Source organism: Anthonomus grandis, chromosome 7 (assembly GCF_022605725.1).
Source record: "Anthonomus grandis grandis chromosome 7, icAntGran1.3, whole genome shotgun sequence".
NCBI lineage: Eukaryota > Metazoa > Arthropoda > Insecta > Coleoptera > Curculionidae > Anthonomus > Anthonomus grandis.
Window position 1 is genome coordinate 15,009,186 of NC_065552.1, and position 27,561 is coordinate 15,036,746.

The following is a 27,561-nucleotide window of genomic DNA, read 5'->3' on the forward strand; positions in this document are numbered from 1 at the left end:
GCAATAAAATTTTATAATATGTAAAATTCTTTCCTTTCATTAAGTGCATATCACCCGTTTTGAGCTTTGAATCAATTTATTTATGTTATATTTATTGTTATATACTGATAATATTTTTTCACTTTCTCCGTATTTTTTCAAAAATATAAGGTAGTTGATATATTTTAGCTCTCATTTGAAAACTGTAATAAAAAAATAATAAACTTACGCTATAAATGTTCCCTTTATTAAATAGAACACCATATTTATTATAACATTTTTGGATTCTATGGTCAAATCTAAGTCACTTTTAATAAATATATTATCTTCAAATAATTTTTATGATAATCAGTGCTTTAAAAATCACAGTACATGTGACATTTAAATTCATTAAAAAACAACATAGAATTACTCTTCGGTAATCTAGACAGACTATCAAAAACTCGTCTAGAGTATAATATGACTTAGTAACTCATCTCTTTAAATGCTTTTAAGTCTAATTTAAGAATTAACTTTTATTATTCGAAGAGAAAAGTTAAAAAGGGAAATCTTTTTTTAATAACCCATGTCAACAAACACACTTCTCACTTGCTCTGAATGCGGAAGGAGCAACCGAAAAGTTTATGTAAGACGACTTTCACAAGAACTGCCTTCTATAATTTTCTTTTTGTGCTTTTTAAAGACCCTACTTATTTTTTTTAAGTACATATAAGAAACAAAGGGTCCAAATTCTTTCTTACAAAAGGATGCCGACAAGATTTATGAGTTCTCAGTTCACAAAAGCCTATAATTGCTCTTTTTCGTTGAACAAATATTGTATTAAAGAGATAATGGGTACATAAGCCTCAAAAACAAATCCCATAGCAAAGATGTGATTCCACAAGAGCTTCAGAATACTTTTTGTATTCTGAAAGTTCTAAAAGATGAGTCTAAGGGCATATCTACTACTAGCATTGCTACTACTCTACTGAATACTTGAATTATGTGTTTCCTAAATTTGACTCTGCAATCAATTGTCAATCTTAAAAACATGTTAGACTGTTGAGTTGAAATCGGCTCTTATTGACAGTAACAAAGTTCATTGAACATTTGAACAGATTTGTTTCCAACGTATTAAAACGAAAATTGAACGAACGATTTGCATTGCACCATTCCTTTATCATAAGCAAGTCAGCATCCAGAAGTATTTTCAGTTGGTCAATATGTTTTCTATGCGAAATGATGTAAATACTTCCTTTGCTCGTCATAAGGGGAAGGTCACTAACATAAGGAGGAAACAATAACGACCTTAGGACAGAACCTTGAGGAACCCCTGTAGTAGTCTGTAGGTCTTCAGAGCAATGACCACCAAAATTAACGCTTTGGGCACTACTTGATATATATAGCACCACCAACACTGAGAACACGAACATGAGCCAACCCAAAGAACACGATCTAAAACCGTATCTTACTAACTTCCACAACAGTGTGATGTGATCCACATAGTCAAAAGCATGCAGCTGCAGCAACTTTACTGAAATTAAGTGTGCCATAAAGAAATTGAAGAAGATTAAAAATACCATCGCCCGTGCTCCTGGCCTCTTGAAACCCAAATTGTGCCTAAATATCATTGATGTCTCACTTTATATATAACTTAGATAATAAATATAGGTTAGTGCTCATTCCTATGAATTGTCATTCTCTTAGAAGAAAACAGAGATCTTTTAAGCAAAAGCTGGAATTATTACCTTAAAGCTACGGGCCTGCTTAAAAAAATCAGAAGAGACAAAAGCTTCTAGTTTACTTAGCTGCATATGAGCATTGCATGTAAATTTTAGGATTTTCGTACCCGCCTAATTAAAGAAAAACAAATCTGAGGTGTGTTAAGCCGGAAAAGCGCTTGCGGAGTGGACTAAATGTATGACTAAATTCAACTATTGGCTCTTAACAAAATTAGCCAATTAAACAAAACATCGTGGATTTAGTGATATGATCAATAGTAGTAGTCAGTCTGTACGTCAATAGACTTATGTATATGGTGAAAATGTATAAAAGACTAACAGCAGTAATGTTAGTTGTTAAAAAATTGCATAATAGGGGTAAATTTCATTTTATAAAAAATATAGCCTAGAAATAAAAAAAAACCCAAATTCAATTATAGCAACTGTGAAAAAGTTCTATATTTTATGAATGAATATGCTTCTTAGAACAAAAATTGTACAAATTATGTAGTTATATTGAAAAGCAGTCACATTCTACATTCTAAGGTATTTTAATGATAACTACAAATTTACCAAGTTATTACTCTGTATCTATTAAGTTCCATGCTATTTCAAACATTTTTTCCGAAGATGTTATTAATTTTAATAGAACTTTTTGATATAAGATTTTTACTTCTCATATATAGGTACATATACTTACATGATAATGTAACAGACATTTTTCCAGTATATACGTTAAGTAACATGGTTCCGTATAAATAAACATAATTAGCTAGTACTTGATTGGCATTGGCTCCTACCCCTTGATATAGGTAACCAAAGAGAAATCCTATAGCTATATGAGCTAGAAGTCTATTTAAGGGATACAGCTAAAAAAGTTATAAAAATGGTTAGTTTATTTTTTAGGCCACATAGTTATTAGCTTATTTTTTGGATTAGTAGTTATTAATCTTACCCAATTTCGTTTATTCTGAAGTAAGTTCCGTTTATACAGCAAGAAAAACTGCATAATTACTGGAGCTGGTGATAAAGATGGTATATCAGTATTAAGATCCATCATTTGTTCTGTGGCTAAGAATTGGCTTTCTTTTCCTAAAATATATATAGTTCAAATTAAATCCAATTTATATTTATTAAAGCATATATTTATGTATACAAATATTTACGATAAAATATATTAAGCTTTATTACCTTTTGCATTTTCAACAATTTCATTTTTATTTTGATACTCCTTTGCTGCATCAGCCAGTACGTTCAGGTCAATCCCATGTTCTCCAATAGCAACTTCCATCACTAAAATAAAAAAGGCGTAAATACAAAGTATCAATTTGAAAAGTTTTAATACAAACATCTAGTAAAATAGACGTGTATAAAAAACGCGACCTTTTATAAAAGTTGGAGAAATTAAAATTATCATGTTTTTTCCAAAGGGTAAGTTACCCTCAACTGTGAAATTTGATAGGGCATTATCTTTTGTATATACCTTAAACTAAATTTTTCATTTAATTATAATTACATTCATTTATTTAGTAGTATTTTTTTTTTATTTCTTTAGCAAATCATCTGCATTGCACTATCTGTAACAGTTTTTATAATCTATCAATTTTGTAAAAAAAGTAAATATTTTATTTGAAATTTCGGCCTAATAAAAAAGGAGACTTAAAATAGTTTGTCAATAGGTGTAAATATTCCCGTAATGTCCTTTGAGTTAGTTTAATCTACTACTTCAAAAACCGTCAAATTAAAAACTTCAATCGAATTTATACTTTCTCTACTATTTTTTAATCAGATATGGTTTATAGTTTGGGTGAAGGAAATCACTAAGAACTGCTGAAGCAAGTAACGCAATGAATACCGGAAAAATATAAATGACACTTAAACTAGAAAATTAATTTTCAAACATGAGGCAGTGGCAAATAGAAAAAGCGTTCAAAGAAGAGTACTGGATAAATGCCATAAATCACAAAATGTCTTTCCGGTAAGGTTAAGCGATACCAGGAATCAGTTTTGAAGCTATTCCTGAAGTTAAATAATTTTCATGTAATCAAAATGCAAATACTTCTAGAGTTAGCAAAAAACATCCTGACACGGGTATTAAATATGACGAGTAAATGACGAAAGTGCTACGGAATACTTCTCAGTTGTTGAAAAATACTTGCGGCGAATGCACTTTTCACACGTAGTTCCGGCAATAGCGAAATTGGTATCGAACATAAAAATTTAATATATTTTTTAATTATGCTTTTCCAAAAATCAGTGGGTTGGACGATAAAAATAGAGGATAGTGAGGTCTCCTGAGCTAACTCCTTGAATTTTTTTCTCTGGGTCTCCTTAAAAACAGTTATCTTTAAAATACACCATTAGTAGAAGGAAAAAATGGTAATCTCCAAGGAATCAAAACAGAATTTAAGAATAGGTTATACCCTTGCTTACCAAAAAATGAAATACATTATGAATACTTCAAATGAAATACATTTTTAATGAAATATTGCTTTTTTTCTTTCCTGAATTAACGTAGTTTATTGGGAAATATTTACTGGAAAAGTAAATAGTACTTAATGAGACCTTCAAGGTATGAAAAAGAGAATGGTGTCGATGGACACACACACCCCACAAAAATTATCGCTTATCACTTTTATTTCTTAAATATTTTAAATTTTTTGCCTGTTTTTTAAAATTTTATTGATATTGATAATTAAATCATCAAATAATACGACTTTTGCAACATTTATTTTAAATCAGTTCAACCTACAGAGGACAAACATTTTGATTTACCAAAACATACAAAAATCAAAAAAAAAAAAACATGTATACAAAAAAAAATGAACTTTATTTAAGCCAATGAATTTCTAATGGCGTGTGTTACCGGCCCTGGCTCTAATTACAGCTTTCATTCGTCTTCGAAGGCTTCTAAACAGGTTCTGGAGGTATTATTGCGGCACGTTTGCCCAGAAGTCAAAAAGAACATTTTAAAGATCCTCTAGTGTTCTTATTGGTGCTGAATGTTACTGACTTTGCCATCCTAGATGGTCCCAGACATGTTCTATCGGATTATGGTTCGGGCTACGTGCAGGCCGATTTAGGGTATTGTAATTGGATATCTCGACCTCTTCTAAGTATTGCCGAACAAATCTAGCAGCGTGTGGACGAGCATATCGGTTATGTACCTGTCAGCATTTAGTCTTCCATTATTTACTGGTACTAGCTCCGCGTGACCCTCAAAAGAAATTCCTCCCTAAACCATGATAGAGCCACCACCAAAGCTTTCAGTTTGATAAAAATTAGCCTGATCGTGTCGCTCACCACGTCGCCTATATACTGGTACACGCCTATCTGATGAATATAGACAAAATCTTGATTCATCCGTGAATAAAATATTGGACCAATCTTGAATATTCCAATTTGCGTGTTCTCTAGCAAATTGCAATCTTGCTACTCGATGTTCTCTGGTAAGACGTGGACCTCTAGCTGGCACTCTGGCTCGTAAAATTGCTTTTCTCAGCCTATTTCGAACTGTCTGTAGGCTTATTCGAACATTACGAGCAGCCAACAGATCTGTTTGCAGTCTTCTAGAGGTGGTATGCCTAATTATTAAAGCCGTTAACCTTAAGTAACGATCATCTACTGCCGAAGTTACCCTTCTACGGCCTTGTCCGGGTCGTCTGGATAGTTGTCCTGTTTCTTGGTAGCGATAGTTGTCCTGTTTCTTGGTAGCGATATGGTGCTTTGTTGAACTCCCATTATCCGAGCAACGTATCTTTGACTGCGGCCATCTTCTATGAGCGCAATGATTCTAGCGGCTTCTTCATTAGTCACATGTCTTGTTAAACGTTCAGGCACATCCGTTATTAACAATAAATTTAAATTTTCACTTTAGAATAACACTATTTGCTTAGAACGTTTTCGATCTCAATGCATTCGCCAACGTAGGAATAATCTACGCGAGCATTTTTGCTTTAAGAAAATATGTAAGAAATTCATCATCATTTTTCATTCATCATTTTTTGTCCATGATAAGAAACCAGAAATATCTTTTAAGTTGATACATATACAGATTGTCCCAAAAAATATTAAAAATATCTTAAAATACTGGGGATGCGACAATTTTTGTGGGGTGTGTATATCAGAAAGCATCTAGACTTTATTGCTTTACTTTATTTACCCAGATTTTATCGACTTAGCCACTCCGTGGTAAAAATATGATAGCTCTAGTACTTTTACCGTGTTTTTTCTAACTATTCTATTTTGCGAGATATTTGCATTGAATTTTTTTCAACAAAGACAAAACATGTTTATAGCTTAATAATCAATAAATATTGGTATAATTTATAAAATACTAGAGTAAAAAGAAACAACGGAATATTTTAAATACATAATTATTAAAAAATATTTATGTATATTAAAAACTTTATGCACAACTTAATGCTGAAAAAGGCTTTTAAAGTAAAATTCTGAACAAAAATATTACCATTGATAAATAAATTTAATAGATCGTAATATATTAAAAAAATCTCTCTCGATAAATTTGACACAAAACAATAATAGTATTAAACTACATCTAATTAGCATATCGAGTTATAAAGAAAAAAAAGTTAAAAGAAGCTGGATTTTTCATATTATGTTTCACAAAAATGTGGCAATACTAGAAAAATATAAAAAAAAGAGTATCTAGGAGATTTTAAATTTAAGTTTTAAAATGGCCAATGAGCAGGTTCATTATACATGTTCCATTAGGCAAGAATTTTTATGAAGTATTTAAAAATCGTCGGCTGATATAAAAGATGATAATAAAATGAAAAAAAAAAGAGATACTAATTTGCCAACGAAAATTCTGTTAAGTAGGTTAGCGTTAAAAATAAAATAAATACTTTATATCTTTAAATAATGGTAAATATGTACAGAAATTATGTTTATTTGCATACTTGATTATAAATACATCACAAATATTTCAAAAAAGGATCCGCATGTATTATCTATTTTGACTTCTTTTATTAATTAAATTGAACAATATAGCATTCAGTTTTATAATAATACTTTAATAATACTAGACAAAAACTCCCAAGTAGAACCTAGGCTTTATTCTATGACGATTTTTTAATACTTTTTTCTTATTATAATAACTATATGGTGCTAATACACTAAACCATTAGAACCGCAAGTTTATGATAACTATCGCCAAATTTAAATTCTTTGTCTAAAAATAAGTTAATTACACTGCAGGTAACAATGACATGCCAGTCTGCGACCTTTTTTAATTAATTATACAGGGTTTCTAAACTGTTAAAATCAACGACCAATATGTTAATCATTACATTTATTTACACAAAAAAAATACTTCATTTAAATTGTATGTACTTACAAAAATCAGCAGGATTGTGGTAGGGTGGACATTTGATGTTATAATTATTTAAGTATGGAACTAATTGGGTTGCAGGTCCGTCATAAATGCATTTTCCTTCCGATAAGGCGTAGAGCTTATCAAACATTTCAAATAGTAAAGCTGAAAAAATATTACAAATGAATAATTATTAAAAATCATAATACGAAAACACTAAACGAAACCATCTTTCAATAAGTAATTATTTATGTAACAAGTGTGTAAATAATGAAATGATGAGTGAGAATCAATTGAAATAAATTTAAAGGGCATTTTAAACACAAGTAACATATAAAGTTTATTCTAGTATCAAATAAAACAAAAAGGTTATTTTTTGTGCGACGGCCTTACTGTACGGTACCCTTTATCGGTGCAATTTTTATTTTTTATTTGCCATTTTAATTGCTTATTATTATTTTTATTTTCAAGTATAAACTTAATATTTTGCAATTAATTCGTGTGTGTTAAATTTATAAATAGTAGTCAGCCTTCTATCATTGATACTTACCAGAAGGTTGATGTATTGTGCAAACAATAGTTCTTCCTTCCTGTGCTAACCTTTTGAATAAATATATGCAGTGACTACATGAGGAACTGTCTAGACCCCTAAAATAAAAAGTATGTTAAATGCCTGCAACGTTTAAAAAAATATGCAAATTATTAATATTTAAGCGAAAACTATTAAAAACTTGAAAAAACCAGTTAAAAAGAAATATTAAGTTAATGTATAAAAAAAAAGCAAAGGTTTTAAATGTTGAAAGATATAAAAAGCTCGCAGACTTTAAGTAAAAAAATCCATTTATTGACTGATAATTTAAGTATTTTAGATGTTACCAATAATAGGACATGTGTTAAAAATTATTGAAACGTAATGTAAATTAATTCATGTTTCACATTAACTTAAATGCAAATTATACAAACACCATTACGCTTTGCATCATTAGCAACCATGAAAGAGATAAAAAAGTGTAAAACTACTATTTTTTCAAACGAGCGACCAAAGTAGGTTTTTCTGGCGTGACTATCATAAGCAATTGTAGGTCAATAGACTATGCCTTCATTAAAATCTTAAATACATAACCATTGCGTATTTAAGTATGCAGTATTATTATTTTTGATATTTTTATTATTATTATTTGAAAATTGATTGATTTTAATATTTAAAAGAAATAAAATAAGATAATTTAGTATAAGAATTATAACCCTACTATAAGAAAATTAAATAAAAAATCTCACGTCGTAGGTTCATCCAGAAATAATATAGGAGGATTGCTGAGCAGTTCAAGGGCCACTGCTAGTCTTTTCCTTTGTCCACCAGATAATCTTGAGGTCAACGTATGATGACTTTGGTCAAGTCCAAGAAGTGTTAATATTTCTACGACCTGAAATAAAATAAATAACTTAGTTACCGAATGCGAAATTAAAAATTAATCGCTAATGGTTAATATGTAGAAATAAAGTGTCTAAGAAAGTAATAAGTTTGATTTCTATGAAATATTTTAAGATTTCATAAGCTGAACAGGATTAAGTTTTAATCCTCAACCTTTGCAAGACCTCGAATCCACCTAATATGTTTTACATATAATTTTATAAAAAATTTATAAAAAGCTTAGCTGTTTGGCCTGAGCATTTAATTAATTATATCTAATGTGAATCGAAATATACAGGGTGTAAATTATGTGAATTGATCCAAACATATCTTTGTCCAAAAGTTGATAGTTTGTGAGATAGAAGATGTCAAAGTAGCAACTTTATTTTTCATTTTTCCTTATTGCTTACGTAGCATTTCCGATTTTGACATAAAAGTCGGAATATAATGGATTTGTGGATGAGAAACAAGGCTCTATTACTTTTTATTGCCAAACTTGTAGAGAGCGCCACTTGCAGCACTTCTTTGGTAAATAACTTATCATACCTTTTTTGTGCTATTCTGTATATAACAACTGACTCAAAAATATTATTTTCTCGTATTTCTACAACAAAAAGGTGCACTTGTTGGAAGTGTTTAGAGTTAATAGTTTTCGAGATATTTGTTTTTAAAAGTTCCAATGCATTAAATTGGTACCATGATGATAAAACATATGTATAACATAATAATTAACTTGCCTTGGATAGTATATGAGTAGTATTGCTAATGTTTGTAATAATTTAAAAAGTAATAATGATAATAGTAATACCAGAGGTATTAATATTAACATCCTGGAACATACGTTTAATAATTATTCTAAAATACATTTAATGTACGGATTGGCCAGATGTAATGCTTTAGCAGCACGAAGATTATACGCTGACATATTCTCTAATAGACAGTTGCCTAATTTTTTTTAATCTGCTATAAATAGTATTTGGACCAAGTGATGTCTTTAATTAATCTTATGACTAAGTAACAAGAAGAAAAAATTAACTCTAAGTAAACGACTTTTAAATGCAGTCTATTTATTGAAAAACGTGTTTTGCTTTATATATTATTTTACAAAAAATTAAAAAAAATACAAACATGAAAAATTAAAAGTATTTTTGAATTGAATGGGAACTTACGATTTTCGGATCCGAACTTAACAAAATCAATAACCTTGTTGCCTGACCGGGGTGTTAAACAACATTGGAGTATATATTTTAGAGAAAAGTTATAAAAATTAAATAACATCTTCAGTAAAAGAAGAACTTAATTATTGGAGATAATTGAATATGAGAATAGGCTCAAAATTAAAGACGTTATTGACCAATTTAATGTTAGACTTCTCTTAAGTCCTTGCAATTATTAGCTTTTCCAAATAGTATTTTACCTTTCGTACCCTGATATAGAACAGTTACATCATCCGACTCCAGAACAAGCCTTTAAAACTGGAATGAGTTTGAAAAAACATCTGGTAAATACAGGTGATAAAACGGAGTGCAATATCCGATAAAATAAACAGCAGATATTAAATCCGCATGTTTTAAAACTACTGGTTAAATTTAATACCGATGTTCATTAAATTACTAAAAACTTATCAAAAATTAAATATAAGTTGAGCACTTTTAGATTCTGTATAATTAAATCGTGAGTAAGACTAAAGTATATTTGATGAAATGAAATTCGTATCACGGACAAAAAAATAGTTTTGTTCAGTTTTCATATTCAAAATATGTTTATTTTTTTTAAATTATCTTGAGTAATGATTTCAATTTTGTCAGTCAATAAGTTAGCCATCTCTGGTAACTTTTACAATAGCATGTTTCTGTAACTATAAAACACTTTTTTTCGAAAAAATTCTTCTTAAACTAGGTGTAATAAATAGGGGTTTCCATTGAAAAAATCACTTTAACTTAAAAATATGGTTTCAAGGTTAAAATTGCTAACTTATGACCATTTTTGTCCCTGACAATTTTGTCTAAAACTTTTTATCAACAAAAGATATATTGATTTAAATGCATCCTGTATATAAAAGAGTTCATAAACCAACATTTAGAAAATACTAAATAAATCAATTTAGAAAATACTAGCTCACACTTTTAAAAATTAAAAAGAAGATAATAGACTTATGCACATATTTGAAAGAAATGTGAACCCTAATTTTTAACGATACTTTTCGTTGTATTTAAGTTCAATAAATTTTAAATACAATAATTTACTTGAGGTATAATAGATTTTTTATATATACCTAGGAGCTAGATATATAAAAAAAATTAGGTATTAGGTTCAAATTGGGTATTTTTATTAAATAAGTAGGTCTTCTCCTTGTTCTTACCGTTTTCAATTTAAATATTCATAACAAAGTTAGGTAGGATATTGAAAAGAAGAAACGAGCTCAGAGATTAATAGATTAAACCTGAGCTCCTATGTAAAAAAAAATCTATTATACCTCAAGTAAATTATTGTATTTAAAACTTACGGAACTTAAATTAAATATAACGAAAAAAATCGTTAAAGATTTAAGTTCATATTTCTTTAAATACGTAAATAAGTCTATTTTCTTCTTCTTTTCAATTTTTGAACATGTGAGATAGTATTTTCTAAATTGATTTTTGCTATAAGTGAAGTAATACCCAATAAAATAAGTAACTCATTATGAATTCGTCACAGCAATATAGATTTTACTTAAATAAGATTACGGAAATATTTTAATCATATACTAAACTTACGATATTACGATAACAACGTGACATATTTTGGGAACATGTTCAGAAGGTCAAAATAATTTTTTTTTTAAAGTTTTAATCCGATTCTCAACCGTTTCTGAAATAATCGGTTCTAAAGTTTTTTTTGTGAGATTTTTCATTTTAAAAGCAACACAAACAAGTACTAGTAAAAAAATAAAATTCCACTAATTTAAAATGTTTTTGAAAATACCCCTACCAACTTCAAGGCAAACTGCAGCACGTTTGTTAAGCGGTCATGTTGCACGTTTAATTGCTTGGGGATTGTTTTTAATAATATTTGAAGCATTCAAAATTTGAATGTGGAGTCCTTCTACGGTTTCTAGTGGTGTTTCGTATACTAGAACTTTCATCCACTCCCAAAGGCAATAATCCAGTGGATTTAAGTCTGGTGACCTCCTCTGCCAATCCAACGATCAGGAAAACGATTGTCTAAGAAATTACGCACTGGGCGATTAAAATGAGGCGGGGCTCCATCGTGTTGAAAATACATTCGGTGTCGAACAATTAGCGGAACATCATCCAACATGTGTATCAAATGGTTTTCCAAAAAGCGTAAATATCCTTGTCCACAAAGACGTTCATCTAATACAAAAGGACCAAACAACTGCTCGTTCAGCATTTCACTTCACACGTTGACGCTGAATCGATGTTGAAAGTTTCGTTCAAACGTGGCATGAGGATTTTTATCTGACCACCGATGTTCATTGTGTCGGTTATTAATTTTATTGTGGGTAAAATGAGATTCATCGCTAAATAAAATGTATTTATGTAGGCCTCGATCTCATTGGATCCATTCGCAAAATTGAACCCTTAAGCCATAATCACCCTTTTGAAGATGTTGAACCGGTTGAATATGAAAAGGCTTAAAACCGTTTTTTCTAAGTGTCTTCTAAACGTCCACATGTGATGCTAATCGAAATCCGCCTCGTACTAACACCCGTGTTTTCTTCAGCCATATCCAGAACATTTTCTTCATTTTTCACAGTCCCGCCTCTCGTCAGAATTCATTCTTACGCTTGTAAACATTCCTGTTTCCTGAGCATTTACAAAAACTGTCTACAAAACTTTTCGATTAGGAATTCTTCGATTTGGAAAACGACGTCGGTATTCATCAACACCACGTAATGCGCTATCATTACAGAAACCAAACACGAATATCATATCACCATACTCTTTATTTTTACTCATTTTTTTTTTCTCATTGCTCTTTTAAGAAGTTTCAAATTGAAACGCTCAGAATCAATCAAACTGAGAACCATGCTTGCCAAAACTACCAGTCAATTAAAATAAGTATTAACAATGATGAAATACCTGCAACGTGAGTTAGAAATACAGAGAACGTAATTCTAAAAATTTCCAAAAAAAACTTTCCGATTATTTCAGAAACGGTTAAGAATCGGATTAAAAAATATCGGTTAATTTATCTTATTTTGACCTTCTGAATATATTCCCAAAATATTTCCCTTTCCTCCCAAAATAACCTGTATATGATCGAAATATATTAACTTACTATAAAATAAAAATTGGTTTACTTAAATTTAGTCTTTTGTTATCTTATTTATGTCATTTTAAAGCCCATAATATATGTAACTAATACATTACCTATTTTCTAACGACTAAATATAATGACGGACTTATTACTATTATATATTCCATACTGATTGCTTTGATAAACTTAATATAACAGGTGGCGCAAAAGTAATGTTATGTGAATGTACCTTAATTTTTACAAATGACGCCAAATTGTCACTGTACTTTGATATTTATGATGTCGATATATAAGGAATTAGTTGTTAAGAAGTGATGAAACGATACACACCTTAAGAACGCGGAATTATTGTTACTGCTTATTTGACAAATTTTCAGTTTGTTGTTTTAACGCAGCGTGAATTTCGTCGTCATTTTCCTAATCGTCATGCTCCATGTGCTCGAACAATTAAGCGTTTGCCCGAACGCCTCGTGCAAACTGGGTCCACTAGAGATACCGCAAGAAGTGGCCGGCCTCGTATTGCTTGTTCGGCCGAGAACATCGCTGTTATCGCCGACGACGTCAGAGAGAATCCACAAACAAGACGACAATGCACACAAGTAGGCATCAGTAGACGTTTCTTGCAGCAAATTTTAGTGAAACATTTGAAAATGTTTTCATACAAAGTGCAAACTGTTCACGAATTGCTGCCTGCTAACCATCAGACAAGGTTAACTTATTGCCATACTCTGTTAAACTTAAGTCCAAGAACAGGATGATTTCATATCAAAAATCATGATGTCCGACGAAGCTCATTTCCACTTAAGTGTTAACAAACAAAATTTGCCTTTCTAGGGCACAGAGAATCCACGTGAAATGCATGAAGAGCCATTTCATCCCCCGAAAGTGACTGTTTGGTGCGACATTTGCAGTGAAAAAGTGATTGATTGACCCGATGACACCACCGTAACCGCAACTGGTGAGCGTTACAGGCAGATGCTAAACCAGTTTTTTTTTCCGCAAATTGCTGCATTGGGTCTTGATCATTGTTGGTTCCAACAGGACGGAGCAACCGCTCACACAGCTCGGGCAACGATGGAGATTCCAGATAGCCAGATCTAACCGCACCTACCTTCTTCCTTTGGAGCTTTTTAAAATCTCGCGTTGACCACAACGAACCACGCACCTTACAAGCCTTAAAAGTTGACATTGAAGAAGAAATCGCCAATTTGGAGCCAGAGGTTTTGTGAGCAACAATTAAAAATGCCGTAAAACGAGCGCAATTATGCATCAGGGAGATGGCCACTTGAGCGATATAATTTCTTCCAATTAATGTCATCAATCTTATACTTTAAATAAACTTATTTCGACAACAGAGCTCTTTTTTTTTCAATTTATAACAAAATGGCTGCCGGTTTAAATTAGTCATTACTTTTGTGCCGCCTTGTATTACTTAAGGCAAACAAGCAGTATCTTTTCAACAATTTCATAAGAATCATGTTCTTAATTTCTCTTTGATTAACGGCTGCAGTAATACCTAATTTAATTAGATTTGCCATACTCCAATATTGGATTCTATTTGTTAAGCAAACTGTGAAATCATATTAAAAGCTGCAATTTTATTTTCCTACAACTTAATTTGTTCTATTAGTAATTAATTTTTGCTGTTTTATTAACTCAGAAGAGTTATACAATCCGTATTTGTCCCTGATACGTTTCCTATACCGTACATGATAAAAGAAAGCACTTTGTTATTTCTTGGTTTAAAAAAAATTATATAAACTATTTGACATGCAGGTAAATATACCTTTTTTGTTCTGTTTAATTTTCTAATTTAACGTAGAATTGTTTTCTGTTTCTAAGTTTTAATAAGATATTTAATATTTTAAAACATTTAGAGAACTTTATTTAATAATAAGGGAGTATCATTTTTTTTAGAATATCATTTCTTATGAAATAAAATAGAAACACACTTAAGATTTTATTTAAAAACCAAAGCGATTTCCCGTTAAACCAAAAAAAGTAAATCTGTCCTAAAATTGGCAACCTAATTATATACCAAATTTTATTTATATTGCTAAAGTAAAGAAGTGAGTGAAGTTTTCATTTATCGTAGGCCGCACGGTATAAGGGAATATGAAAAAAAATCAACACAGAAGTCTATACATGGAAAATAGTCAATACATGTTATGTTTATATGATAATAAAATTTGTGGAAAAATTCAAAAATGTAACTGATAATATTACTGGTAAGTAAAAATTGACTCTTTTCAGCATTACTTAATGCTGTAACAAAATTAAGCAATGATATATTGTCTAAAGTACATAAAACAACTTTATAATAAACATTTTTCAAAAATATATTTGCTATTGTTATAGTCAATATTTTTTTCTACTACTGTGCGTAAAATACTCACCTTACAAACTTTCCAGAGTTTATAAAGCTTCAAAGTAATTTGACGTTTATTTGACATTTAATTTATAATTTGTCAACAATTTTGGAGTTTTTTTAAGCACTAGTGCGTAAAGTAATTTTATATTTTTTATTTTTATTTTTCATGTTTTCTTCGGTAGTAGAAAAAATTCTTGTATATTACAGGTGTGTAAAATCGCCTTTTTTAAGTCATGGGAATTGTCCACATCTTGACAAATTGACAAATTTTCCATTTATAAAAAAGGATCATTTCACACTTGTTACATAAATAACTATTTTTATTTACCTACGGATATAATCAAACAAATTTTTTAACCTATTTGAACAAAGGCGAGAGATTTTGTTAGAATGTTGTCACCACAAAAATTTCACAAATAGTTGATTTTAAAACAAACGTTTATTGCAAAGATTATTGCAGAAATACCTTATTACGTAATTACAAAATTACAAAGAACCCACAAAGCTTTCGTATTCAACTCTCAAAAATTACAACGACAAAAAAAGTAAACCGCAATATCTGCATAGGCTTTAACGTGGGTATAAAGTGGACAGTAATTATGGAAAATAAGAAAATTCAAAAGAAGTACGAGTAGCACCACTTGGATCCTCGTATAAATTTCTTCATAATTTTTTCTTAGAGAAAAGGTTTTTTACTTATTACTAACCTTAACATATAAAATCCCGACTGTAATTAAATGCTTATAAAGTTTTGAACAGTTTTTTTTCGAAGACAAAATATCTAGAAAACAGCAACTGAAAGCAAAATTGGAAACTTGTTTTATTTCAATAATTCCTGGACAAAGAAGGAATTACACATTTTCATTGAAAATTATATTTTCATTCAAACAAAAATATGTTAGCCTTAAAAAGCAACTTGGCAATGTAGAACCCCACATGTTTACAATGCAAGTATCCACTGTTGCCATTTTGTGTTTTTTTTATAAATATTTCTGCATGTGTGTGAAGCTAGCGTCCGATTGATATCCAACAATAACCGAGAACGCAGCATATGTCGTTTGCCAGCAAATTATTTATAGTCCGCACCTGCTGTTATTTAATCGACATAATGTCCGCATCTTCTATAATTCCCAAGAAATTTTAATAATTTTATGTTCAAATATTAACAATGAATAACTACATCTACTTATGGTTTTTTTGTAAAAAATAATTAAAAAGTGAAATGTTAAAGAAATTTAAAAAAAAAACTTAAAGGAAATGTTTACCCATATCTTTTGGTAGTTTTGGAAGTTAAAGCCTTTTTATTTCTTTAAGCCCACAATTGAGTTTGGACTGGAATCTTCCATTAATGGAATATTACCGGATTTTAGTGTGCATTATACACTAAAACCCATTAATATATGAGTATTTCAGCAAAACTTGACAAGTCTTCTGTAAATTGGGCTGTGGATTTATTATTTTACTTTAAAACCAAACAACTCCCATAATATTAAAACAATAGAGAACATCGATTGATTTAAAGCAAAGCCCAACAAGTCCAAAACAAGCTTAAATTAGAGTATATTTTATAAAAAGCAAAAATGAACAAGTCACAATTTACGATCGTATTTCAATTTTTGACGATTTATAGTGTTTAGTAGAGTAGTTGACGGAACACTTAAAAATAGGTCTGTTTTTAAAATTAAAGAAAATTACCATGCAATATATAGAAAAGTAGGCTTTAGTAAGGTATTAGAAAAGACTGGAAACTTTGTATTGTTAAATGACTTCTAAAAATATACAAAAATTAGATAAAATAAGTGAGTGTAAAAGAATATTTTTGACAAAGATTGACAAAAACAGACGAATAGAAACTTATCGAAATTTTAAAATTAATATTGGAAGCTCGAAACAAAATTTAATTAAAACAGGAAAAACCTCTACAAATTTTCAGTTGCCTAAAATGCCTACAAAGCAAAAAAATATCTTCATATTTATAAAGTTAATTTTGTTCCTTTCAGTATATTTGTTTTACTTTTTAATATGTTTTTAGAACAACTTTCGATTGACCTTGATTGAGGCAAACCTTTACAAATAGCAACAAAATTACATTTTCATAAAGGTTGTTTGACAAGGGGTGGTAAAGTGTATGTGTAGTGTGAAGGACATGCAAAAACAATGCAGAATGTTAGGCAGGAGTAAAGAGGAGTGATTCATAAATTCTATGTTATGTTGGTGAATTTTAAAAGTCAAAATGCTAACTAAGGTATGTTTATTTGATACCTGATTTCTGATTTGAATGAGAATAATAGTCTTATTTTATTTACCTTTACGATTCTACAAAATACATAGAAATTAATCTATAGAAATAGTTTTCAAGGAAAAAATAGCTTTTACAATAAATTTGTGATCCATCATATAGTCGTTTTGGTATGTAAATTTAATATTCTTTGCATCACAAATTAAATATTACACCATGAATACTTAAATAAGAGTACTCAATTCTACATAATTAAATTTTTACTTTTTTAAAGTATGTAAACATTACTTTTTTGTCATAAATTTTATCCTAAATTAAATTTTGTGGGTAGGAGTATAATTGGTATTATGAAATAATGTCTAAGTAAAGTAATGGGTAATTTTTAAATTTGCATATCACGTTTTTACTCCAAAGATACTTAAAGGATAATTTCGAATTTATTTTCGAAGTGCTTATTTTACGGATGCAATTTTGTATATATCTTTTCTTTAGCTTTTATGTATCAACATTATGTCACAAACTTTCATAATACTGAGGATGCATTTATTTCAGTTTGCAAACATTTGAATTTTTTTAAGTAAAACATTATTTAATCTTTAATTATATAATAGGGTAAGGTATATTATTTCTATTAGGTCAATTTTCTATAGGATCGACATATGATTATGGCTATCAATCGTAGGCTATTTTATGGCTCCACTTGTTTGATGTTTCGGTTTGTACTTATGTGTATAATTATATATAAAAGCAGTGCCCGGAAAAGTCATAATGTGGCAACAGCTCATCTGAACATGAGATCTTTGAATACGAGGTTTGACGAACTTGCGACATATCTTAATACTTAAGTTTGATATTTCAGAGTTTAATCTCAGAGACTTCAGAGGTTAGCTTCTGATCAGGATTCAGGATTCAATAAATAGAATTTTGAAGCTGTAGGATTAATATTTTTTCATAAAAAGCAAAATTTTATTTTTTAATGTTTCTATCACTTGCCTTCATCTGGAATATATGTTTTTATGGATATTCTCGAGGATCTCTTGAGCATTACTGTTCCACTTTATAATTTCGTAATTCTCGCTGGTGATTTTAATATAGGCGCCTTCGCTCTTATCGTGCGGGTTCAAAGGTCACCACGTAATATGAACCAAATTGAAAAATCAGTGGCTGCCAAAATGTTATTTCCTTGAGAGTTTGACAATACATTGAACGCCGTCATGTGACATATTAAAGCTACGTGTACACCTTAGATCATAATTATTAACTGACGTGATGCCTTTAACGCCGTAAAAATGTCTGCGGAATACTACATATCCGAGATTCGACATGTAAAACATACGTTGGTTATTTCCTTTCATGACGTGAAAAAGCCCATAAGTATAAAGCCCGTTGGGTATACGCCTCATCGGTATATGCCTAGAATCCCCGCTATATTCTGCTTATTTGCTAGACATAATATTTACTTTTCTTTTTTGAAAAATTGTCCGAAATAGACGGAATTTTCAATAAAATTTTTTCTTTAGGCAATAGTATCTAAATCTAAGCATTTTATATTTTTTTATGAGAGCAAAAATGCCTCCCTAGCCTTTCATTAAAATTGTACATATTTCATTTAAAAATGGTTGTTACCTAAATTTTTGAGAAATTAGTATACGATTTAGCATGACCCTATGTATGTGCATAACATACTAATTTGTCGATTTCAGGGCACAGCGTCTAATTTTTAACGATTATTTGATCTTGTCTTCTTCTTTGTTTATGTGTGATTGTGTTTTTTTGTAATAATTATTGGGAAACTATACATTTTGGTATAATGACAAACAATTAATTTGTATTGTGTGTGATGCAGTGTAGTCAGAGACAGAAAACTACTTTCTTTGTTTAAAGGCAAGTTCATGTTACAATCTCAATTTTAAAATGACATTTTAATTTTATGATTTATTATTTGTCGTTCGACCCAATCTATAAGTTGATGCACAGAAAATTAAAAAAGTTGTGTTATTAAATTTATTTACTTAGCTTTGTTAAAAAAAAATTTTGTACTTTTTAATCATACCTAAATAATAAACGAAATGCAAAAAGAAAACTAATTATTTTAATAACGAAAAAGAAAATAAGGGATTGCTTAGACTGTACAAAAAGAAGTAGCTAAAGCGCTTGGAATTAGTTTAAGAATGGTGCAAAAGGTTGTATATGAAAACAAGAACAATCTTATTTCCAAGCAGGAAACGAAGTGTAAATGGAAGAAGCCGAAGACTTAAGATTTAAGTGAATGTGTAAAAATGAAGTAACAAATTTGACTAAAAAAAGAAACTAATTATAACTATCATTATCACTAACAGAGTCGGAACACTCTTCGTCATTTTCCGAATCTTCTTCAAATAGAGCAATGATCAATGGTTCAACTTGGATATCGAGTACTTTTTCTCTCTTCCACCAGGTTCTAATAATGTTTTCTGTGTGATCCACTGATTTCCGCCAATACTCCTTTGTGATGTAATTCAATGCCTCATTCCAAACAGCTTCAACCTGGTCAGATCTAAGCCCAGCACCCACATGCTTCTCATAATAAGATTTCGACCCGGCCCATATAAGCTCAATGGCATTAAACTGACAATAGTATGGTGGCAATCTTAAAACTTCATGGCCATATTCACGTACTATTTCGTTAACAGCATATATTTTTGGTCTTTTCAGCGATTTTGCAACTGAAAGAAGTTCGGGTTTTAGCATATATGGCAAGGGATTCTGATTTTCTTTTACTAACCATTCATAAATTTCGCTTTTTCTCCAACTTCCATTTGGTTGTTTATTTAAAATTCTTGAATGATACGACGCATTGTCTAAGACTATTAAGGAAGGTTCTTGCAAGTTTTTACTTTAACCATTTTTCAAACATTTCGCAATTCATATTGTCATGATAATTCATACTTTTAGACTAAAAATTAAACTTGCACCTGGAACGAATCCCGTTGAAGACCCGGCATGTAAAATAATAAATCGTTTTCCCTGACCACATCTTTTTTTTCTTTTCACGTTTTTTACAGATTTATCTTTCCAAGATTTTATTCCACTCCCGTTTGAAAATATTCAAGTTTCATCTAAAAATACCACTTTCCTTAACTTTGATTTTTCATTTTGTGTATATTGTCTAAAAATCCTATTCGTTGGCTCACAATATTTGGTAGTTCACACACATATCTTCTATCTTCGATTGCAGTCTTTTTTATAGCGAAAACCTATGCTTTTATTACTTTTGATTGGCTTGAGGATTTAGAAATCCACAAAAAGGCTTTTTTTTGTCCATGATTTAAAATTTAAATTATTTTGTGACAAATAATGTCATCCGTCAATCGAAACAAGACAGGCACGTTTGTTATGAAAGTAATTGTTTTAGAACCACTGATATTTATTATTTTATCTTCTTTTGATACATTAACGCTGCATATATCTGTTTCGTTTATCTGACGCGTTGTAGTTAAAAAACTTTGTTGCGCAAATTGAAATGAAACGTAACTACAAAAGTTTGTCGTTGATAATCCGATACACCCGCACGATAAGAGCGATTATGACTATATTGATTTTTCATACCCATCTGATTCTAAATTTAAGCTCCTCAAAATACTAGAAACCTTTAACCTTTCTCAGAGTGTCTCCGAGCCTTTTCATCTAAATATCAAAAATAATAGAGCACAATTAATTTAAAAATCACTAGTAGTAATCTTCTACCTTCAGTTACTAAATCACATCCTGTATCAGAGCTTTTAACAGATTATTTTCTTGTCTATATTTCTTTTAATTTATAGCCTTTAAAATCTATGAAAAATATATTGAATTCCGGAATTACCCAAGCAAGTTAGCCAGTTACGTTGGGAGCATATTTATTACTCTATAACGTAAATGAAAAAGTTACTTTTTGATTAATAAATATCCACCCGTTAAAAAAAGGTCAAAGAGCAGGCATTTTTTGATTTTTCGTGGATCACCAATAATATTAAACATTTAGTTATGTTAAAAATAAAAAGGAAGCTCTTTTAAGACGTTATCGAATTTTGAGAAACTTTACTAATCAGGCTATTAATAGATGAAAAATCACATACTCTAATTAATTTTCTGTAAAAACTGGAAAGGATTTCTGGACTAACGCAAAACGTTTAAATCTGTTTTATAAGTATACCTTTGAAATCCCACCAGAGCTGGCTAATGCTGATAAATATAAATAAATATTATGTTCGTTCCCATAGAGCTGCTGATACAACCTTTATGAAAAGGTTTTCCTGGTAAAGGCATAATCGGCATGAGCGTTTATTTACACCCTTGACTTTTAATCGACTAGATAAGCCTAGTTTATATCACCATTTTTCAAGGCAATTAAAAGTGATGCAAGTGAATACAATGATATAACAAATTCTATAAAAAATTCACTCTTAAATATATTAAATACGTGTATTCATGAAATATTTTTCCTGGCCTTTTGAAAAAGCGATTATAAATTCCTCTACCAAAAGTAAATGATATAAAAGAATTTAAAGATCTAAGGCCTATAAGTATTTTATCAGTAATATCTAAAATTGTATAAAATCATATCTGTGAAGAAATGCGGTGATTTTTAGATAAATTTTCCATTATTTCTGGAGGCGAGTCTGGTTTCCGCAAAAATTTGAGTACCACAACTTTAGAACATTGAATGCCTAGAATAAGCCTAGCTGCAAACCATAGGCGAGGTTGTTTGAGTTCATCATCTCTCAGACATCAATCGACTTTACAATTTTTCATTCAATATATAATTGTCTTAATCCACTAACTACATATTTTTTTAATGTCTTGTATTTTGTAACAGGTAAAAAGTGCACTCTTTAAAAGTTTCATTTATTTGCTGACTAATGACCATGAGATCTCTTTGAGAGTAATCAACAAATTTTCCAGAATAAAAAAAAGATTCCTGACAAAAAACATAATGAAAAAAAAATTTGGCAATGTAAAATACCTCTATGTTTACAATGCACGTATCCGATGTTGCCACTTTGTGTTGTTTTCTAGATATTTTTTTATATCTTTAAGCGATATCTAGCAACCAATTCTGGAACGCAGCATATGTCGTTTGCGACCTATTTATAGTCTGCGCCCGCTGGTATTTAATTCATATAATCTCCGTATCTCCTGAAATTCCCAAGGAATTTTAATATTTTTTTGTCCAGATATTAATAATCAATAACTTAATCGGTTTAGAGTGGTTATATACCTCTACAAACTAAAGTTTTTTTGTGAAATTACACAGTCGAATATTAAAGAAATGAAAAATGCTCCCAAAGGATTTGCATTACTCTTTTTCTATAATAAATATCTAAACGCATTTGAGATGGTCGCAAAGGTTTTTTGGTAAAAAGTTATTGAATTGTTAGATGTTAAAAAATATAAAGGGCTGTGTAGCTTTAACGGCTCTAAGGAAAAGTTTAATCCATATTCTTTGGCAGTTATAGCCATCAAGTCAATAATTTTTAAGAAAAAAACTTTTGTTTGTAGAGGTTTGCAACCATCTCAAATCCGTTTATTATAAAATTAAATTTAAAGGTATGGCCTTCCCGAAAAACATGCGGATTTTCATTATTCCAGTATCTACAGTTATGTCTGTTCACCAGGCCATTTAAAAAAAAGGTCGATTCGTCACTGAAGCAAATGCGTTCTCAATAAATGGGGATCGTCGTTAATTCGCTGGCACATCACTTCAAAAAATTGAATTCTCCTATCAAAATCATCTTCTCCGAGTTCATGAACAATATGAATTTTATAAGGAAAGAACTTGTTTTTTTTTTAAACTTTATGTACGGAACCAGTGGAAATATTTGTTAGTTTTGCGGCTTTTGGTATAGACAAAGTTGGATCAATAGCAAATTGTCCTAGTACATCAACTTGGCATGCTTCATCAACAACTCTATTTTCATATTTTTTCTTATTGCAAATCGATCCCGTCTCTTCAAATTTTCGTATCAATTCTAATACGTATTTATGGCACACGTTTTTATCTTGATACATTTCATTAAATGCTCTCGCGGTTCTGCGAGCACACCGATCTTAAGCTCCATAACGGAAACTTATTCTATTCTTTCGGCTAGCGTATACACCATTTTACTCACTGTTTTAACTAAAATTGAAAAATTGCACGCGTCAAACTGAGTTTTAATAATAATAAATCGCCTGCTTTTTAAACGCCTTAAAAATGTAAGGTATTGCAGTATTTTTTTGTACCTATTAGGTAGGTTTCGCAAAAAATGTAAGTGAAATAAATTCACATACAAAGTTATAAGACTGCAAAAATTTTTGCAAAAAATTTGAAGACACTCTTTTTTCTCGCAAATAACGGTACACATTCTTTACTTAAAAAAATAAATAATTTGCTTGAACTAAATGTACTGTTTGTTACCACACATTTTAACTTCTAAATTGCTTGTATTTTTTTTTTTTTTTTGATGATCTATTATAAAAAATGTAAGAATTTTAAAATGATGTAGGTACCACACTAAAAGTATTCATTTAAAATATCAAAGTTTGGCGTAAATAAAATATTCATTATTTCTAGACATTTTCGCTAACTATTTGCTTACACATTTACCAATTTCATTTTTTTTGGTACCGTTGAATAGAGAATTTTACGCTGCTTATTATGATGTATCACACGATGGGGTTCCCATTTGACATATTAAAGTGAGGTTAGCTGGAAGTGAGGAGGTCATTACAGAACTTCAGTAAATGCATAATTAAACGTCCCCCTGTATATCTAATTTGACGTGTTTTTTTTTTTTGTTTTTAAGAAAGTTATTAAGGGTGTATGGTAAGAAAGTACAAAAAAAAGTTTAATTTAAATCCTTTGAAAGTTAACCTTTTAATTAATTTCCTTAGTTTGTCGCGGATTATACCCACTATAAACCGATTTAGTTGTTAACATCTAGACCAAAAATTACTAAAACTTTGGAGTTTCAAAAGATACGGGCATTATATTGATTAAGTAATAATGGGCGCGGACTAAAAATGTTCCTGGCAAACGACATATGCTGCGTTCTCGATTTGTTTGCCGGATATCGACCAGACACTACCTTCATTTTTGCAGACATTAATTTTGCGGCATTGCGGGTTCAAATAAGCAATAAATTTGCTAGATTATAATAATATACTTAATTACACATTTTTATTAATATTTTGATATCCATTATTTAATAGATACTTCACAAATATGCCGCCTTTTATAATATTATAACCTAGAAGGATGAAGCCATTGAACAGAACAATTTGAATTTCTTTTTTTTAGACCCACTTTATACTTCTTTATAATTTTTTAGTAAAAAAGGAGTTTTAAGTCATAATCTTGATTTAAAAAATGCACTAAACACACTCAAAACATGGTTTTAATATAATACTGTACGAACTTATACTAATACTATACGGAAGGTGCACCATCCAAAAGGAAATAACGAGCGCAGTTGCCAAATACCTTTATCGCGAGAATATTTCTGAGAAAAATCTACAGCGTTGCCGCTGTGTGTGAAAATTTTGTGATTTAAAGAATCCAAATTAAAAATATTAATTATTATTAGTGTTTAGTGTAAATATAGTACAGAATAGTTTTGATTATTAAACGAGTTTCACTATTTCTTTTGCTTTAAAATAAAGAATGCAACTCAGTTTCTGCTAATCATAATAATTTATTATATCACTTTATTTTCTTCTGTTAAAAATGAGTAATCACTGGCAACATGGAATACTAAGCATGTTTATCAACAAAATATCTCCTTTGCTCCCTGTCTAGATGTTGCGATCAATCCAAAGCAGCCATTGTTTATTCTAGTGTATCCAATGTTCTAAGACCACAACGTATCTTGTTAAACTGATTGACATTAGATTTTATTAGGTATTGGAGGGCTTCTGGATTTTGGGAAGGCATTTAACACTAGAGATTATAATATGTTGCAAAATTACATCACTTTCTTTCTACCACATGTGTTAAGTTTCTCGAGTCCTACCTTAAAAATCATTCTCATTGCGTCTTGTTACATAATCAAAATTTAAATAAGAAATCCAAATATTTACCAGTACACAAAGGAATTTCATAAGGTTCTATCTTGGGCCCTCTTTTATTTTAATTTTATGTGGCCGATATGTACATACACTTGTCATCTAAAGTTAAGTAATTCTTATGTAACACATAATATAATTCTATCTCTATTTGATTATGGAGGCATTGTTAACCACAGCTCCCTCAGGGTGGTATATTTTATTTCAATACCAAAAAATCATAACTCTTGTTTACATTTCTGTTTTAATATTCCATTTAAATGCACGTAACGCCATTTTTTAATGACAATGGAATTTTATCTACTTCGAGCACACTTAAATATCTTATATTTTTATTTATCAATAGGATTTTAAACACTGGAAAGCCACCTTACCTAAGTAAGATCTTGATAATGATAATGATAATTATAATGATCTTGTAAGATCGTCTTTGATCTTGGTCAACATTCCTATTTAATTCGAAACTATTTTGAGTGATATGTTCTTGTCTAAATACGTTTTGTATTTTTTGACTATGTCTTGTATTTTTAGTATTTTGATCAAATAAAAAACTTTTAAATTTCAATTAGTAGTATAATTGTAGTATATTAAGGGGGAGGGGCACAAGAGCTCAGCAAGTACGCCTAAAAGTCCTTTTGCTCCAAACTCCAGAATCAGTTGGTTCATTGCCCTCGATATTCTGCTGTCCTGGGACCTACTTTAGTCTCACTTTCTTGTGTCCTGCCACTGTCCAGTCTTTCCAATTTGTTTCTGCATTAGAGCTGACCTGGCAATGGGTTTTTGGATCGCCTTGAGGGTAGCTTGAGTTACTAGTACTACTTCAAGTAAAGAAAACACCTCCGCTGGGAAAACTATAATGCGTTTCCCTAGCGAAAAGGATTTTCCTATGTTCGTTTCCATCTCCTGTACACTCCGGGTCGAGCCGTAGCAGTACTGTCCCGGTAGTTAATTTCCAACTAACTACCACATTAAATAATTCATTAAATGTACTTCTGCACACTTATAATCATTACTCATAAACTCTATAATTGATGCGACTTATCGGCAGAACAACATATTTTTATCAAGAATATATTTCAAGTTCAAGAGATAGTATATCATTGTTCTAAGCCTCTAATAGATACTGCAAGGTGTAACCTTGAAATTTTATTTTAGGATTTTTAAGTATGTCATTCGAGAGCCTAAAGTAATACTTTAAAATATACATTAATTGTATAAAAAAATATTTCGCTTGACAAGATTTAATACCTTAAAAAAAAGTGTCTAGTATATAAGTAATCAAGTGTATTTAAAATAGAATAGTTTATTTTAAATACTATTTTATATGAGAGAAAATCCAAGATGAGCTAAAATAATATTTAAAAAAAAATTAAGAATCTATGAATTATATTTCGTTCATATACCAGAACATACTTTACAAAATAATATAAAAGAGTAAATTATTGTCAATGTCACAACACATGATAGTCTATGTAGGAGCTTCATTGATCAAAATAAGAGTATTTTCCATTACTGACATTGAACTTTTGCGACAAATATTATTCCAGTAACATACACTTAAAGATAAGCCGGTACTTTAGTTATTTGTTTGGTTTTACTGATAATGATTAATAATTAAGCTACAAGAAAGTTCAAAGTTTTTAGATAACAATAATAAACTTTTTTTATGCCTTGTATTATTTGTTTCCGGATTGAAAAAAATATTTCAAGATAATAACTTTGATCAACATACGTTTCTTAAACATTATTTCTTAAAAACATGCTATGTAAAAATTTACTAAGGAAGTATAATTAAGGCCTGATAAACTAATAAATATAAGACAAACTAAAAAAATATGATAAAATATTGTAATATCTATATTACAGTAAAATATTTTAATAATAATTTTGATGTTTACGAAATAGAAGCAATAAATTTTCTTATTTATATTAAATTAATTCATTGACTGTACTATTTTCATAATAGGTTCATTATATGAATTCTAGGCGCTTCTAAGAGCCTGTCTGCAAGGATTGATTCCGGCGTTGCTACTTTCAATTTTTCAGTACTCCATAGGGGTCAGGTACACTGTTTCATAGTAGTTATCATATCACACTGTTTTATAGTATAACACTTAACAATGTCAATATATCGCGCAATTTATGAAAAACTGTTTTTGACCCAGTCGAATTTTAATAGACATAGAAAAGAAATGCAGA

General features: G+C 30.0%; 1 protein-coding gene across 1 annotated transcript in view; it reads right to left on the bottom strand.

The window, feature by feature from the left end:
• The window catches only part of LOC126738161 (ATP-binding cassette sub-family G member 1-like), a 77,453-nt gene that overhangs the window by 6,528 nt on the left and 43,364 nt on the right, over positions 1-27,561 (bottom strand). The window contains exons 4-9 of the mRNA XM_050443354.1: positions 8,293-8,438; positions 7,565-7,662; positions 7,039-7,179; positions 2,871-2,972; positions 2,635-2,771; positions 2,380-2,548 (exon numbers count right to left, since the gene is read on the bottom strand). Of these exons, the coding sequence (XP_050299311.1) occupies positions 2,380-2,548; positions 2,635-2,771; positions 2,871-2,972; positions 7,039-7,179; positions 7,565-7,662; positions 8,293-8,438 (793 nt within the window). The remainder of the gene's footprint in view (positions 1-2,379; positions 2,549-2,634; positions 2,772-2,870; positions 2,973-7,038; positions 7,180-7,564; positions 7,663-8,292; positions 8,439-27,561) is intronic.